This window comes from Podarcis gaigeae, assembly GCF_964106915.1.
Source record: "Podarcis gaigeae genome assembly, chromosome: 1".
In the NCBI taxonomy this organism is placed as follows: Eukaryota; Metazoa; Chordata; class Lepidosauria; order Squamata; family Lacertidae; genus Podarcis; species Podarcis gaigeae.
Genome location: NC_139678.1, coordinates 52,883,028 through 52,901,166, shown reverse-complemented (window position 1 = coordinate 52,901,166; position 18,139 = coordinate 52,883,028). Strand labels below are relative to the sequence as shown.

At 48.1% G+C, this 18,139-nt stretch overlaps 1 protein-coding gene across 2 annotated transcripts in view; it reads right to left on the bottom strand.

Annotated features, from left to right (window-relative positions):
• ALX4 (ALX homeobox 4) overlaps positions 1-18,133 on the bottom strand; it is a 67,042-nt gene extending 48,909 nt beyond the window's left edge. The window contains exon 1 of one of the 2 annotated variants that reach the window (XM_083751837.1): positions 17,405-18,133. In XM_083751837.1, the coding sequence (XP_083607963.1) occupies positions 17,405-17,867 (463 nt within the window). In that variant the 5' untranslated portion in view covers positions 17,868-18,133. Of the gene's footprint in view, positions 1-3,949; positions 4,091-17,404 lie in introns of those variants that run through there. The other variant, XM_083751836.1, reaches the window with a different exon arrangement.
• Positions 18,134-18,139: the final 6 nt, after the last annotated feature.

Genomic DNA, 18,139 nt, shown 5'->3' with positions numbered 1-18,139 from the left:
GGGAAGGTAAATGGTGTTTCCGTGTGCTACTCTAGTTCGCCAGAAGTGGCTTAGGCATGCTGGCCACATGACCCAGAAGCTGTACGCCTGCTCCCTTGGCCAATAAAGCGAGATGAGCGCCGCAACCCCAGAGTCATCCACGACTGGATCAAATGGTCAGGGGTCCCTTTACCTGGCACTGAATTACAAATCAAGGAAATTTAACAGTGTGGTGCAATCTGAATTATGTTTTCTTAATTGATCATTCTGATCCACCAAACAGTTAAGATGGAGCACTTAGATTTAAACCACTGAAAGGCTGGAATCCTATAATCACCTATCAGGATGTAAACCCCATTGAATTCAGTGGACAGACCAGACATGTATAAGATTATGTACTGTACACACTAAGGGATTATAAAACATCTTAACACCAAGCACTCTGATTTAGCTGCTTCATAATCTGGATGTTAACACAGTGCTGTGGGATGGACCCAAGCACCTTCCTTTGAGGGTTAGCTCATTAAAAGAAACATAGGAAATAGTGGATGTTCTCAGTTTTGCAGAGATCATCTCTGCAAATTATGATTGCCAATTGACAGGACACCTGAAGAATGCAGCATATAGTACGGATGCAAAACGTAATGCAAAAAGCCAGTATACTCTCCCTGCTGCCATTCACTTCAGACATGTACCAAATTTCAGGTTTCATGCGGCTGTCAACAAGTTGCATCAGTAAACTAAATTCTGAGATAGCAACTAAACCTTGTTATGGAAATGTAGGGAAGTATGCTAAATGTGCTTTGTTTCTATCAACTCTGGATTCCAAGTAAGGGATGTATAATAATCTTATGGACACTTGCTGGGGAATAAGAAGCCCAGCTGAACAGTGGGACTTATTTATGAATAAACACTAACTACCATGTTGAGATGAGGGTGTATGTGTATATTTTGTATCCTGTATCTGGCAGCTATACTCTATTACTCGTTTGTGAATGGATAATGGCAAAATTAAATTGGGAAAAGCCTTTAGAGGTGTTTTTTTTTAAAAAAAAAAAAGTATGAAGAGCTCTAATTAAAAATTTTCTTTCTTTCTCATCATCTAACAGTGAAGCCAGAAAATTTCACCAGATACCATATAGTCTGTTATCTAACATCCTTCTCCAGTCTATTGTTTTAAAATTGTTCTTATATTCAAAGCCTACATGGGTAGCTCATGCAAATAAACAACTCTTACAGATGCAGGTGGTGCTGTGGTCTAAACCACAGAGCCTAGGGCTTGCCAATCGGAAGGTCAGTGGTTCGAAACCCCACGACGGGGTGAGCTCCTGTTGTTTGGTCCCAGCTCCTGCCTACCTAGCAGTTCAAAAGCACGTCAAAGTGCAAGTAGATAAATAGCTCTCTGGCAGGAAGGTAAACGGCGTTTCCATGCGCTGCTCTGGTTCACCAGAAGTGTCTTAGTCATGCTGGTCACATGACCTGGAAGCTCTCTGTGAACAAACAACTGCTCCCTCGGCCAGTAAAGCGAGATGAGCGTGAAACCCCAGAGTCATCCGTGACTGGAGCTTACGATCAGGGGTACCTTTACCTTTACAGACAATAAGCAAATTAATAGCATAAACATCACACTGTTTAGTTTCTAAGAATTATCATCTAGTAGTTCCACAGCCTGTGCTTTTCCATCCAAAACTATACAGTTCAGGTACTTATACTAGGATCTAGTATCAAGATGTACTATTTCATTACATTTCCCACCTTGCACACTGACAATATATCTTAGGCCCTGTCTGCACTAAACATTTAAAGCTATATCATACCACTTTAAACAGTTGTGGCTTCCCCCCCCCCCCAATGAACCTGGGAACTGGGTATGATACTGCTTTAAATGTGTAGTGCAAACGGGGCCTTAGAGTGACCTGAATCTTAGGAAGAATTTCATGGAAGTTCAGATGTTCATGGCCAAGCTGTACTAGGTTTAGTGCTGCTTTATACTGTATTTTGTGTCATGTCATATTCAGAGTTTGTTATTGTAAGTGGTTGACCAGTAAACTAAACTGAAGCTTAGTTTCGATTTTTAAGGATACCCAGAGAGACTTTCAAAAGGTGTCTCATGCATAGCATCTCAAATTTTCAGGTCTGGCTGGACATCCAAACATCTTAGCTGTTTTCCCCATCTTGCCTACTATGTGCTTGTTTATATTTGAAGTTTGTATACATAGACACATCGCCGCTAAAGGATGAACACTGAATGAAGGCACAAAGTAGTCCACACTAAGACTATTTATTCTGTCTTCAACTCACCATGAAAGCATTGACCAGTTCCTTTACTTTCTTCTCCTTTTTGCCATACAGGACATAAGTACACCATAGACTTAAACTGCTTCAGCAAAAAATCCCTCTTCATGAGAAATGCAGGCAACTGTCATTTTGTAGTGGCGTCTAGCATTCTCAGAAACTCGGGCAATTGTCATTCTAGAGAAGAGTCTAGATCTAGATTCACTAAGAAAGTCTTCTCAGAATTTCCCATGATTCCTAGGAAAGCCATGACTATTAAATTGGTTAAAAGACTGAAGTATAGATAGGCTACTTCAATAAACTTCAATAAACTGATAAATTTAAACATTCCTATCTAGTGGTGCATCTGGGTCATTTTAGACTCTGAACTTAATATCCGTATCTGAGGAGCCATCTTTAGGTACTAACTTCACTTGCTTCAAGATATGGTAAACCAACAGCCTTGCTTCACCAGGAGACCTCCCTGGCTCATTCTGCTGAGTGAGGACCTGGGTCTCTGCCCCAAAGTCCTGCCCAGACTTAAATTCTCATATTCTTCTGCTGAGCCCATGAATGTTAATGATGTGGCTGGCCACTGAATCAGAAGCACGGGGATACTGAAGAGTCACAGGAGGACCAGACCTGCCATGCAGCTGGGTTTAGTGACCTTCACTAAGAGGAAAGACAGCAGAAATTGGTGCCACTGTTTCAAGCCTTGGTCCCGTCAGGAGGCAAGGGCTTCATTTGGACTCTGGGTAGCGAAATGTCTTAGACAGAGACTGGGGAAGACGAGAGTGTGACTGGCACCTTCACATCAGGGTTTTGGCAGTCCAAAACTTACCCTCTGTCCTGCAAGGGAAAACACATCATGGCTGTGTGCGGGGAAAAAGGGGGGAATAAATCTGCTGGCTTCGAGAGCCTGCAAGTCTGTAAATTAACTCTCCTTAAGCCCTGAGTGCATTAACTTGGGAGGTTGAGGAGCAGAGCCAAAACATCTCTATTGATTCACAACTTGTTTTGAGTAGTCACCCAGAAAGGCAGCCAGTGAATCACTCCAGCCGGTTTAGTCATGCAACCACATTGAACGCACACCCGAAGGAAGCGCAAAATAAACAGCCTACAGGCCCAGATAACACACACACACTCTCTTTCTCTCTCTCTTCATGTGTGCTGTCTGGCCTCCATACATCTTGTTGAGGATAGGCGTCTCATCCAAGCAGACACATTTGGGAAGCATCTCCAAACTTTTCACCCAGGCAGATCCTCCTCTGTTTCATCTGCTTTGCAGTGGGTGGCTTGCTATCAAAAACAGAGGCGGGTGGGGGGAAAAGATTTTTCAGCTTCTTCCTTCCCCACTTCTTGTTGTTTTGGCCTTGGCAAAAAAAAAAGTGCCTTTTAGGGGGCGCCAGTGTGAAAAGCCATGGAGAAAACAGAGTTAATTTCAGAGCAAAGCAACTGGGGAAAAACAGGCCAAGTAGGAAAGGAAATCTTCTCTCTTTCTTTTTCTAGTTGCCCAGAAAGAAGAAGAAGAAGAATGCATACAGGAAAGGGGGAGAGGTCTGGCAGTTTGGATCTTTTGACACATCATTGCTGCAAACAAGCCTCCTCTTAAGGCGGCCAAATCAACAGCAACAAAGCTTCTTTCTCCCTCTCTATGAAAGAGATGCAGGCACATCTGGTCTGGGAAAAGCCCTACCTTTCAAGCGCATGAAGAATCCCACAGCCTCGCTGCATGTGCTGCAGACGGAAAGGGCTCCGATGCTGCCTCCAGGCGAGGAAGGACTCGCTCCAAGCTCCAGGCGCCTCTCGCCAACTTCTAAAGCCAGATCCTTCGCTTCCCCCTCCCCTCTCGCTGGGAGGGCGCTGGAGCCGTTTGAATGACCGCGCTGGCGACCCCTGTTGTGCAAGAGGGAAGGCGAAGGCGCAAGCCGCGTCAGAACTCTTAGCTCCGAGCGAGAGGCACCGCGGTAGCCAATGGGAGTCGCTCCAGGAAGGAGAGCGGGTAAGATGAAAGCCAGCGGCGGGGAGCCGCAGGCTGCCGCGAGTTCCAATCCTGCCGAGGGCTTTTCTGCTAAGTGGTACCAGAGGCCTGAGCTACACACGGAGCGCAATGTGCAGGGGCTGCAGGTGAGGGCAACTCTCTCACACACAAACACACACTGTATTCCCACCGGCTGTCTGAACTGGTGCAGACCAAATTCTGCTGTCCTAATTGTCCTTATCTCATCCCTAGTCTCGATCAAACCGTATAGTCCAAGACTAACCATGGATAGTCAGAAGTAAGTCTTACAGTATTCAATGGAGCTTACTCCTAGGTAAATGTGGTTAGGATTTCAGCCTCTCTTTTTATTTTCATGCTTCTCTCTCTCTCTCTCTCTCTCTCTCTCACACACACACACACACACAAACACACACGCGCACACACACACTTCACCTCGTCCATTCTTCACTTGATCACTCTGAGCAGAACCAGCCCAAACTAAATTTATTTCAACAGGAGACAGTGAAACTTTAACTTAAAAAATAAATAAAAACCAATGGATTTTTACAGGGACTCTTCTTTCGACCTTTAGTCTTTCTTATCCCTAGAGTCAAGTTTCTCCTTTCTCACAGACCTTTGACTTATTCTGTTTATGAGCTTCAGCTTTTGTTCACCTTTTGCCTCATTAGGTAAATGTCAAGGGACCCCTGACCATTAGGTCCAGTCGCGGACAACTCTGGGGTTGCGGCGCTCATCTCGCTTTACTAGCCGAGGGAGCCGGCGTACAGCTTCTGGGTCATGTGGCCAGCATGACTAAGCCGCTTCTGGCGAACCAGAGCAGCACACAGAAACACCATTTACCTTCCTGCCGGAGCGGTACCTATTTATCTACTTGCACTTTGATGTGCTGTCGAACTGCTAGGTGGACAGGAGCAGGGACCGAACAATGGGAGCTCACCCCATTGCGGGGATTCGAACCACCGACCTTCTGGTCGGCAAGCCCTAGGCTCTGTGGTTTAACCCACAGCATCACCCACGTCCCTTTTGCCTCTTTAGATGACACTATATCTATGGAAAAAGCATACATGTAACTCTCCAGTGGTTTGACTTCACCCCCCAAAGGCACACATTCTTCCATTGTCCCCCAAGACAGATGGATGCCAACAACAATATCCATGGTTCCTTCATTCCTATAATTTGGAGGCAGGGGGGAGTAGCCATCTTCAATACACTGTATAAGTTTGATCCAAAAATCAGGGACATTGCTATGATGGGTGCAGTGCCACTTAAAAGACAACATCTCTCCTTTGCAAGAGCTGGTTAGAATGTCCCACCACTATCAGGATATTTTTCTTCCCTAACCTTGCTTCAGGATGGACTGTTGCCCCTTCCTCACCTTGGGTCCTGGATCTCCAGGCCAACTTCAACACTGCACCACCCTTGTTCTGAAGCGGGAATGGGCAACCTGTGCCGCCCCTGGCCGATGTTGCTAGAATTACAACTCCCATCATCCCTCACCATTGGCCATGCTGTCTGGGTCTGATGGGAGCTGAGTCCAATAACATCTGGAAGGCCGCAGGTTGCCCATTCCTGGTTGAGGAGCCAAGAACATTGGGTGTACATCATTGTACACCTTCCTTTTGTGCTCTCACCTAGAAATCAACCAAACATTGAGGGAAATCTCTCTGAAGTGCCCCCCGTGCAAAAAAGACAGAAGTTAGTAATTACTTGCAAGTTGCTTTGCTTGAATGACATAACTTGTTCTTCAGCTTTCTGGTACAGCAGAGATGGCCTTCCAACTGTTGTTGGGCCCTATCGTGGCCAATGATAAATGACTATGGGAGTTGTAGTTCAACACTTCTGCAGGACCACATGTTTCCCATCCGTGTATCATGCACTAATCAATTCAAAGGGCTCTTTCAAGACATCCCTACATGTTCATCGCCTGATGGTTGCAGCCTCATGATGATTTGCATGTGTGTATGAACTGTCACAGATTTAACACACAGAGAGACAGAACTTCCGTGCACCAACATCTAAAGCGCATACAGTCACTTCACCAAGGACTCAGCCTTATTCACACCCAATACACAGTTCAGTGGAAAAGGGGGTGCTGGAGAAGATTGGAACACTTCAAGGCCACAGGTGAGTGATACCAAGTTTTTAACACATCAAAATAAAGCAAAACAAGCAAGTAAGAAGCAGACAAAAACAAATTTCCTAGCAAGTAAATGAGTCCATTTCATCTGATACATGATTTGTTATCCTGTTGGCAGGATGGGGCTGGTGCGGGGAGAGAAAGAGATGAGAGGTGGTGAGGAATATGTAAGCAGTGACGTCAGAGGGAAATGAAATGTCAATAATACAGTCTGGGGCAACTACATTAAAGCTGCAATCCTGTGCCAATTTACCTAGGAATAAATCTCTTCAGCTCAATGAGTCTGACGTCTAAATAGACATGACCTTGGCTATAAAAGAACTACAGTGACCATTCCCAAAAGTGGTGTTGATGATAACACACCCACCCTAGCATTGGTGATGCAATGAACACTCAGCAATGTGTTTGAGATTGGCAGTCTCCTCTCCATTATTCCACTGCAATCCATGGGGCATATGCCCAATATGTTAAAGGCCAGGGTGTATCTAAAGCTTTAAATCCAGATACTTCAAGTTCCCCGGGGTACAGATAGGGATGAAAGTGAGTCTATTTGAAAGAGACACTCCTCATCTCAGACCTGCATTTTACAAGATTAGGGAGAGTTCAGTTCACACCGCTGTAGCAGCCCTTTAGATCAGCAAAATGAAAATTAGAGCTCTACAGGTCTGTGGTATCCAGCTTCACAGTGACAATTTTGCAAAAGAGGCATGTTTACACTGGTGAGATTGCTATGTGCTCCTCAAGCCAAGTCTGTGGCCAGTCTTTTCACAGAGACGTATCATTGCTCCATTTAGCTCTGTATTGTCTGCACAGACTGGCACCAGCTCTCCAGAATTCTAGGCAGGGGGTTTCTCCAAACCCTACCTAGAGATGCATTGGACCTTCTTCATGCAAAGCAGGTGCTTTGATCCTTCTCAGAGACTCAGAGATGGGCTGACTGTGGAAGTCCAGAATACGTTTATTTTACATGGTGATGATTGATGAAACTTAACACATTTGAAATCCCACATAAGCTCCTAGAACATTGTGGGACCAGCAACAGCAGCTCCAACACTGTGTCTCAATGCCAGGAAAATACTCTCTTTCTCTCATGTACAGGAGCACAGTGATACAAAAAGAAGAAGCAGAAGTAGCAACCCTAAGCATATTGTTGGTCCTGAATGACAGATCCAAATGAGCAGCAGGTAGGAATAAATTGCAGATTCTGAACCCCTTACCGAGGTTCTGAGAAAAGATCTAATTCAATTGGATCTCCCAGCACCGCACACAGAGCTGCCTCTCATGCCACGAAGAGAACCGATTCAGACAGCTCCTGCAAATCGTGGCAAAAGATAGCTCGAACGAGGAGAGGTGGTTGGCACATGAATTCCTCCAGTTCAGCTGCCTATTTATTACAAGCTGTCACCCTTTGCTAGTCAGTTGCACCATCATTCGATTTGTCGATAGAGAATAAAGGAAAAAAATCTATAGCCCTGTGATGGGGAATTTGTCTCTCTCCAGGTGTTATTGGGCTGCGGCTCCCATCATCCCTGACCATTGGCTGTGCTGTGTGGGACAAGTGGGAATTGTGGTCCAATTCCATCTGGAGGGTCAAAGCAGTCAGTTCCTCCTTTTACGTGGTTTTCTTGCTCCCTCCCGTAAAATCGCCAAGCCCCGATTTCCTGGCTGAATTTCGTTAAGTTAAAGGCAACCGGTTCTCGGCTTATTTTGTGAAGTGGACTGCTCCGTTTTCACTTTCTTCCGAGGACAGGCTTTCTAGCATTCCTCTTCTCACTCTCAACAGACCACCGGATTGACCTCATCCACCTTTCGCTTTGAGTCTCTTTAAACTGCCCCTTACAGTATTTCTAAATCATTAAAACAGAAGCAGGCCAATCTTGTCGTGGCGAGCTCACAAACCACGATGCAATTTCAAATATCCTCTCCATCCATAAGAGAGGATGGAGGCAAACGATCTTGGTTAAAGAACAGTTTTAAGAGTTATCAGAGCAACGCCTCCTCCCTCTGCAAGACGGAAATGCCTTTTATCTGCACCATTCTACAGAAATTCGTCGTTAGTAACCTTTAAAACTCTGAACCAACCCACTGGGAAGCGTAATAAAATGAATAGTTTGCTCCAGGAAATTTCTCTGTGTAGACTGTGCTCTGTACACAGATCCCGCACACACGCACCAATTTTTATGGTGGTGGTGGGGATAGATGATAACCTCGAACTTGAGCGTCACAGTAATTGCATCCTCCTGATTGACTTTTAAAGACTTTAGAGAAGAGCAAACAAATAACTTCTAAAAGTGTGGTTTTGTCCAAGACAAAGAGAATATTAAAGGGGGATCACTGAGATCGTGGAAGGATAGACACAGATTCAGCTTGCAGTGCAATCGCATGCACACCTACTCAGAAGTAAGTCCCCTTTATTCTCAGGTTGGTGGGTATGCGATTGCAGCCCTCCGCCGCCGCCCCCCGACCATTTTTCTCCCCCCAGATAGGTGGCTTCTGGGAGTCACGAGGAACCAGATGAAGAGACCTGTATCTTCCTCACCTGGACCTTATTTTTGGACAGCGCGATCTGTTACAAGCCTGGTGTCCGTTTCTCCTTGTACTTATTCCTAGGAGCGAGTGACAGCAAAAATCCTTGCATGGTTTGCAACATCTTCCGTGAACGTTATAAGATCGCCACTTCCAAAAGGGCAGACTTGTTTGCCTCTTTTAATAAAAGCAGGAGCCTGATGGTACCCAGAAACATTCATTCTGGCGTCCACTTCATCAGACGCATGCAATGCGGTCGCCTGAGTTACAGGTGTATCCAAACACAGGGTCGTAGCGGTTTTGCATGCAGTGAGATCAGAGGGAAATGAAATGCAGAAGTCACCAGGAGCTTACCATAGCAGCGACAAGGATCGCTGCTCTACTCTGCCTGATCTGAGAGGACAAAAGAAGATCCCAAGTCAGTGGCGTTGGGCGTCCGACAGATTCCCAGGTGGCGATCGGGAAGGGCTGTCCCCTGCGGCTGGCTACTGATTATGGTGGTGCGAAGGAGGGTCAAGTTTCCTCTTTCCTCGCCATACGGTTTAGATCGCTCGCTCAGACGACACTGGGAGTAGTGGGCTTGTTCCTCAAAAGAACAGATCCGGATCGCCTGGTGTCTGTTTAGGGCACCCTGTGGTGTGCATCGTGAGAGCGGGTGTACTCTTTGGGCCCCACCGCAGCGGGCCAGGCTAGACCCGGGGTGGGGAATCTGGGATCGCCGCTGCGACGGTCGTTGGATTCAAACTCCCATCAGCCACGATCAGCGCGCCTAATGCTCACAGATGTCGGGAGCTGTAGTCCCAACAACTTCTGGAGGGAGGGCCACAAGTATCCATACTAGATCTGGCCCCACCACTTTCTCTTATTTTCTGACCTGACAAGGCCAGGACACGGAATCCCCTCGCAAGACATTCACACGAGCGGGGCAAAAGAGCAGGTCTGCTGGCTCACCATCCTTGGGTCAAGATGCTAAACGTGTCTAGGGATTATTCTCCAGCAACGCCATTGGCCCTGATGGCTGCCTTCGTTTTTGGGACATTTTTAAAATTGCCCGAAATCGAGTTGAGATTCCTGCATTGCAGGAGGTTGGACTAGATGACCCTCGGGGTACCTTCCAACTTTACAATTCTATGATTATGTTCTATTTTTTAAAAAATAGAATCAATTCCTAAAGCCACGTTCTCAGCGCGCGCACTCCTCCCAAACAATACTGCTTTATAGACTGCCTTGGTTGTTCGCTCTAAAATAAAACAGGTCGTTATGATCTGCCAGGCCTGGCACTTTAGGATTTTCCTGTGCCAGGAAAAGCAGTTTTTCTTTCTCTTAATCCGGTGAGCAAACATCCCAGGGCACATTCTCTCGCACGCCTCGAAAGAGACCCCCACCCCTCTCCCCAACGCCCCGTTCCTCCCCAAACCATATTTCAAGAGGGCAATACATTTCCTTATACAGAAATATGATTTATCTCAGCCCCAAGACTGAGAAATAGTAATTCAGATTACTTTCAGCCATAAATCACTCGCGAGCCGCGCTCCCGCCTCGTCACACCTCTAACACAAGTATATACTCTTAGGCTATACGCTTTTTATTTTAATTGCTGTGTGAGGGGATTATCTACAGCCAGAAGTTTTGAAGCAAGAAAGTAAAGAGGATCGTATTAAGAAAAGAGAGGCACATTTAGAGCATTTATCCACGCAAATCTCATTAGTAAACCAAAACCAAATAAAAACTAGGCTCCAGGATATCGGTTCCATTGCTTATCTGAAGTCACTTCGCTTCCCATTTGCTAAAGTACACACACGTCAGTAAGCAAATAATTATTTTCTTCCAACTTTACGTACAAGAATTGCACACACTAAAGTGAAAGCCCTTAATTCGAATCTAAAGCATTTTACTTGACTCGGATTGCAATGTCTTTGTATTAATTACACGTTGTGCACAGTTATCACTTGGGAGTGAGCCTACTGAAGTCAGAGATTCCGGCTACACGTCAATGACCAGGACTGCATCCTTGAAAACTTCCCTATCCTCCAATCTATGGGGGTAGATGGGTGAAGGCCGCTTATGGGAACTCACTCCCTTCACATTTTGACATGAACACCCTGATCCTAACATACTCTGCTCTTGAGCATGTATGTTCCGCTGCGGCGCTGACCGTTTTACAGCCTCCCCTCCCGTCTCCGATACCCCGCACCGATCTAACTCACTCCTTTCCCAATAGGGCTGTCAGCCAGACCCAGCGCTGCTCTGAAGAGGTTTTGCTCAGTTCTGGTGGTGGAAGAGGGAAAATGGATCTGTGGGATCTGTGAGATGGGTCTGTTTGAAACTAGCGAGGCTGTGGACAAAGCGATGATCTCGTGAGCTGGCTTTTAAATCTAGCAAAAAGCCGCTGCTGCAAAGGCTGCGAAGTTATACACTGGCATGTATGGAGGGCGCTTTGTGGGGAAATGGCTCCCATTAGGCTCCTCTCTCCCATGGAAGCGTGCCGTCCTCCCATCCCACCGACCCTGGCACGTTCCCCCACCGCCGGCGCCCACGGCTTGCCCTCGGGATGCTAGAACAGTCAAGAGTCCGGGGCGCCAAGGGTGGCAGACATTGCAAAGCGAAGGGCATTGAGCAAAGGCAGCCTAGAAGAGCAGCTGGGAGAATGGTGGGGTTTTGTTGTTTTGCTAAATCTTGTTAGGTTATTGTTCTCAGGTTTAGAAAGAATCAAATAGATGGACTTTGGGGAGGGGAAACGGGGAAATCATCCAACACAACATGAAATAAAAACCAGCAGCGCAAGCCAAAAATCAAGAGGCGCCATAACAGGCCCGGGGCTCGAAGCGCAGGATTTGATGCGGGAGCCACAAAGAAGAGGAGGAGGCTCCGTCGCCATTTCCATTGGCCGAATAGACCTCAGGAGCCACCTTAGCGGGATGAATAACACGCGAAGCTCTTGCCTTTCGTTTCCAGGGAGCAACAGAGCCAAACGTTCCCCTTTCCACCTGGGTTGGCCCGCTAAAAAACTGCGAGGACGGCCTTGGCAAACTCTCCTCACACCCTCGACGTGCCCTGCTGATTTCGGGGATGATCTTCTGAAGCCCAAGCTTCAATAAAGAAAACATGGCGCTGCTGCTTTGGGGAAAGGTTCTCTAGGGTAGATGTAGCTCCCTATGTGCAGCTAATTCACGTATTTTCCTTTTTAGGAGCCTAGAAAGTTTTCCAGTGCAGACACCCTTCGGGCTCCGCGCCATTATTAATTTTATTTTAAGGACATCCCCTTGGTCTCTGTCACACACGAACACAAGCCTCAGTTGGGCCTCGATTCCCCCACCAACAGCAGCGCAGACCTGGGCCCGGCTGGAAAAGCACTTAAGGGGAAAACACGGGGAAGTGCCATTGCGGCCTAGTTGGAAAGCGTCCTGGCAGTAACTTCCGTCAGCTCAGGAGAGTAGGCCCTAAGCCCACCAGCCCTACCCTAAGACGGGAATGCGGGTATTCTCCACGCTGCGTGGAAAGTCTGTGGAAATCGAGGGAAGGGTTTCTTCCGCACGAGGCATGTAGGCCGCAGGGCTCCATTTTGCAAAAGCCTCGAGAAAGTTTGAAGAAAATGCGCATCGCCAAACCCCACTCCCCGGGGCACCCCAACATCTTTTCTTTACTTTTGGACGGTGGTCCCTTTCTCTTCACCATCTAAACAGATCTGCTAGGAAGCCCTGCTGATTTCAGTGGAAGTGGCTTCCCAGGAACTTGGCGGGACTTCCCTGCCAAGCAAATGGGTTTTTTTTAAGGCTATGTGTACTGTATAAGTGCATTGCAACGCTGAAGCCTAGGCAGGTTCCCTCCGATGCAGGTTTCCTTCCAGATCTCCTCCTCTTCTGCCTAAGATCCGCAAGGCAATCGACAGCCACCCTGAGGAAGCCCGAAGCCGGGCGAAGAAAATACACGAGTTGGGGTTTGGCAAGTCTCGCCCGCGCTGGTTAACCAGAACGACACTCAGAAGCCATTAGCGCTTTATTGCAGTGCGAGGCCATTCCCCAGGCCGACAAATCGTTAAGAGATCCGGTTGCAGAAGTGGCTAACCGGGAGCCGTGTCTGCAATTGCGCGGCGGTGGCAGAAGAAGCCCTAATGGCGAAGAGGAGCGGATCTCTCCCAGAAAGGCTGCCTTTCAGGCCCGGCGTCTGAAAATGGGCCGCTGTTTGCTTTCCAGTTCTTGTAGAAATGCCGGTGGCTTGGGTCGTGCTCTGGCCGAAGCGGCCCGTGTGTGGATGTATTTAGCTTTTGTATGTGCAGAAACCGCACAGGGCCCTTCTTCCTTCCCCGCTCGCCCCACCCTGGACACTCCGCAAATAAATGGTTTACTCAGCTCGAAAAGCAATGGCGCGGCTCCAGCGATTAAGAATCTTTAAGGAGCGAGGTGGTAATCCCGTCGCAGCCAACATCCATCCATCTTTTTACTCTCGATAAATGTATATATATAGTGTGGTTCGTGTGCCCAGAAATCCCATTCCTTTCTACCACCCCCAAGCCAACCTTCTCCCTACTAATCAGAAACTATTCCTCGCTTAATGGCTCCTTGTAAATAATTATCCCCACAAATCCAGATGGCTCTTATTAAATGCCCTTGTCCTTCAAGCCACATCACACAAAATGTTACAATTTAGGAGCTCCACTTTGAAAGAATAACTCCGATTTAAAGGGGGTTGGGTGCTCTGTAGCTGTGTCTTTATTATGCCCCCCCTCCCATTTTTTACTTATTTTTTAAATAGGAAGATCGCAGCGAAGACGCCGCTGCTCAGTGTGTTTTGAAGGGTATCGTGATTTATTATGAAGCTGGCTATTACTTTTATTGCTATTTTTCTAAGCTCATTAATGCGGAAGTTCAGGCCGGTCCGTTTCAATAAGCTCTCCTCCCCAGAAAATATCGTTAGATGGGCGTCAGTGGTAACAACACGTCGTCGGCCGTGTAGCATCTAGAAATGGGAACCCGTCTCCCCACACATCGTGATTTATAACTATACCGGCTAATTAATTGTTAAGCCGAAGAAGTACGATTGGAAGCCGATTTAGGAAATCTGGAAGCCTGTGGGTTTAAGGAGGCAGGCAGCACCAGCGCTCACTCGACTCAGTTGGGGCTGCAATCCCCATAGGAGCCGCGGAACAGAGCCTGTTAGTGGAGTCCAACTGCGCGCAAATGGTTATTTAAAACAGATCCACGGCAGGTGTCGGGGAATATTTTCTAAAGGGGCGCTTCCACCTCTACCCCCGTCCTCCTGATTTATCATCTTGAAATTCTCTGGGTGGGGAAGGGGGGCGCTGAAAAGCTGACGCCAGTGACTTCTTACGGGGCCGGTGAGCCGGCGCTTATTGGCGCTGGCAAACTCAGGACAGGATGGCTTGCGCTCCACCTCTAGGAGCGGAGCGGCTGCCGCGGATTCTCCCTCGGCGCGCCGGCGAGGATTCCATTCGAAGTCCCAGGCCGTAGAAATGCGGCTGCGCCTGGAATGCGAAGCAGCCTTTGAAGAAATCGCCTAGCAGACGAGCCTCTCGGGAGACTTCGGCCGCCCTTGGCCTTCTCGAGCAGTAAATCTGCCTTCTCTTTTTCTTTCTCCTCATGCACCGCCTCCCTGGAGCTTCTTTGCTTCGCAGCCCAATTCGGAGTCACTTCGCTTTTCGGAAAGGCAGTGTAAACAATTTTTTAAAAGGCAGGATGGAACCGAAATCTGTTATTTCTTCTCTCCCTCCTAGTGGCACCAGGGACTTGTGGTGTGGCTTGCCTCCTTCCGATCTCCTCTGCCGCAAGATGTTTCGACAGCTGCCTTTTCTGTTTCTTGAGGAGCTGAGCGGTCCCTCGCAGAGGAAACCCGCTCACCACTAAATTTGCCCTATGTAGTAAAAGCGAAGGCGACATCCTGCCATAAAATTAATTCTTGAGACTTTCTGGGACGGAGGGTGGTCTCTGGGCTCTGTATCCCCCCTCCCAATGTCCAGATTCATAATTTAATTCAGTAGTACAGTATTTTGATTTCCCTGGAAATCAACAGAGACGGTCAACAGGCAATGGTCCTTGGGTGAGGACTGCTGCCCCCCTCCAGATTTTGTCAAGGTGGGGTGCGCCGGGAGAAAGCTCATTTGGGATGCAAACTTTTCGCCATTTACCTGGAAGTCAGCCTTGTTGAACTTAATGGGATGTATTTCTGAGCAGGCATGCATTGGATTACACTGTTACACCACACACACACACACACACACACACACACACACACACACACACGGAGTGCTTTTCTTTAAAAGGGAATTCAATTCCTACCTTTCCAAAATGCCCTGTCTGGAGTGTTCCCAGACCTGTAGCAGAAAGAACTGTTTTGTTTTTAAAAAACAGGCCCTTTCACGCTGGGTTTCCTACCTTCCTTATTACTAACCGGCTTAGCAGCCCAGAGTGTCAGAATTCCCCTAACCTCAAACTGCTGAACGCTTAGACTGGATACACGATTGCCACAGGCTTTGCCTTTCAGCAGCGGATCTGCAAAGGGAGCCCGACGGGGTGAACGAGAAGAGGGGAATTCCGGCCCCACTTCTACTTTGTTAGGTAACCAGCCGGTTTAACGAGTCTAAGGGAGGGAGGATAGGAGGCCAGCAAGCGCTGGAAGAAATCGGGACCGCTTTTTGCTGCTGCGGTGATGGATGGCTTGTTAACGTAACCCCAGGCCCTCTGGTTTTCCCTCTAGTCAGAAAACACTCTCAGACTTCCGAACCCGTGGGGGGGGGGCGGGGAAGAAATGGAAGGTGCTTTCGACGTCCTCTGAATTTGGAAACGAGAAAGTGAGTGAAGGGGGTGGGGGGGCGTCCTCCGAAGGTAAACCTGGCTAGGAAAAAGCAACTGGAACGGACAGATTGAGTCGTAAAGACAAGGAGATCGAAAGGAGCGTGACGGGAGTGTAGTGGACAGTGCTGAACTTTGATCAAGAAGTTCTGGGTTCAAATCCCCGCTCCTCCGTGAAGCTCACTCGGTGACCTTGAGCCATTTATCCTCCATCACCTCTCTGTATCTCTGACTCATAGAGTCAGTGGGGACAAAGAGGGCTTTTGGAGGGGGAGTAACAAAGACAGACACTAGAAGCAACCCTTTTCGGAGTATTGAAATAGGCTCAAGTCGGACAGTGTTTCCTTCTCCACTATTGGTCACGATCCAGCCAAAATGGATCAACTTAATGCAATAGATTTAACAAGAAGTTAAAAAAATGACCAGTTTTGACTGAACTATGTTTCCACTCGCTTGGAATTACATTGCTGATTCCTCTGGCCCGTTTGAGTCTTTAGTGAAAGTTTTGTCGAAGATGAGAAGTTCGACGTGTAAACTTAGGATCGCCGCTTTTTAGGACCAGTTGAAATCTCTGGGTGGTGTTTTTTTTTTTTAATAGGACATAAACGGGTTTAGGATTGCGCAGAAGGTGAGCTCTCAGGTGCCTTGAATCGAGCGGGTTTGCAAGGAGGAGCGACAGGGGAGAAAAAAGACCCAGAGAGATAATTCTATAATTCTATTTTTCAATTTTCACTATCCCTTATCTCTAATTAATCCTCCCAGAATAACCGTCTAAAGCAAACATTTGCCTGCCATTTTAACCGCGTCGTTAAACTTGTAACGAGAACGAATCCGGGTTAAGGCGACTCATTAAGCCAAGTCGAGGAGGAGATGATTTAATTGACGCTTAATGAAAAGCTGCACGTCGCCGCCGCCAACCCAGACTTCGCGGACGGAAAGCTTTACCTAGTTGCTTTCGAAGGACATCTGATTTTGGGAAACCTGAGCGTCGTTAGCCAGGAAACGTTTGAACGCACTAAGTCATCGTTATGAATTTGGTCATATGGGGGGGGGGGGGGAGAGAGACAAGGAGAAAAGACTTGGCCAGGAAAGGAGACAGGAGGCATAACGAGGACCAAAGCATCAGAAAGTTGTTATAAATGCATATAAATGTTATAAATTTAAACTGAAATCTATGTCTTCCAGTAATGGGCGGTCACCCCTATGAACGTCAATTGACTTAACATGTATGGGTTTAACTAGCGTGTGGACCCAGCCAACGGAGGTATCTGCAAGCGACCCTAAGAGAAAAGATACCTTAAAAACACCCATTTTTCTACCTAAGGGGGCTGTCTCCCTTCCTTCCCATCTCTTGAACCTTTTCGTAGGCTTCCACTTTGGAGACCAGAGGTATCTATCTAGCCCATAATATTCTACGCTACACAGGGGAGAGAGGGAACGTGTGCGAGAGTGGGGAGAATCCAAAATCCGAATTACATCCCCGGAGGACGTAGCGTGGAAATGGTGAAGAGAGACGCAGGAGTGACTCCGGATTTGCAAGGAGAAGCCCTGCAAAAACGGAAACGAATTAATAATAACTCCAGGCAGTCCAGACTGGCTGTTTTTTGGGGGGGAGGGTGCGGAGAAAGAAAAATCTACAGACCCGTGCACAGCCCATCTTGACCGACTCGGGGAACTCACCGTAGCAGGAGAGCTGCAGCGCTCCGTTGTGGCCGCTGGCGTCCTGCAGCTTGAGGCTGCTGCTCGACGGGCTTTTGCACGAGCCTCTCTGCGCGTAGAGAGGCGGCGGCGGCGGAGGCTGTTGTTGCTGCTGCTGCTGCTGCTGCTGCGGATGATACTTGTTAAAAGAGGCGGCCGACGGCGCTTGCTGCTGCTGCTGCTGCCCGCCGCTGCCGTCGAGGCTGGGACATTCCGGCTGGCTGTAGCGGCTCCGGCACTTGGGGCTGCTGCTGCCGCTGCCGCTGTCTCCGAAGCTTTGCCCTTTGCTGGCCAGGAAAGCGGGGCTGAACTTGTCGCTGCCTCCGCCGCCGGGGAATGCCCTAAAAGGCGAGGAGCCGTCGGCGCTGCCCTGCGAGGCGGCGTTGTAGAAGGAATCCATGGCAGCAGCTGGGTCGCAGAACGAAACGCAACTCTCGGCATTCATGCCTAAAATTAAAAGGGCCCCGCAGTGTCCTCATCCACCACCAGCAACCCTCTCGCTCTCTTCCTCCAACTCCCCCCCTCTCTCACACACACAGCTGGGCGAGCGAGCACTAAGAGGATTCAGATGTTCTTGAGAGCTAAACAGATCCCCCCACACCCAGAAGATCTAGCGAAGAGGGGGAGAGGGTCTCTTTCCTCCCGCCTCCTCTCCCTCTCTCTGGCTCGAAGAGGAGAGGAAGCAAAGGGGGAATCCCTCCTCAAGGAACCCTGCTT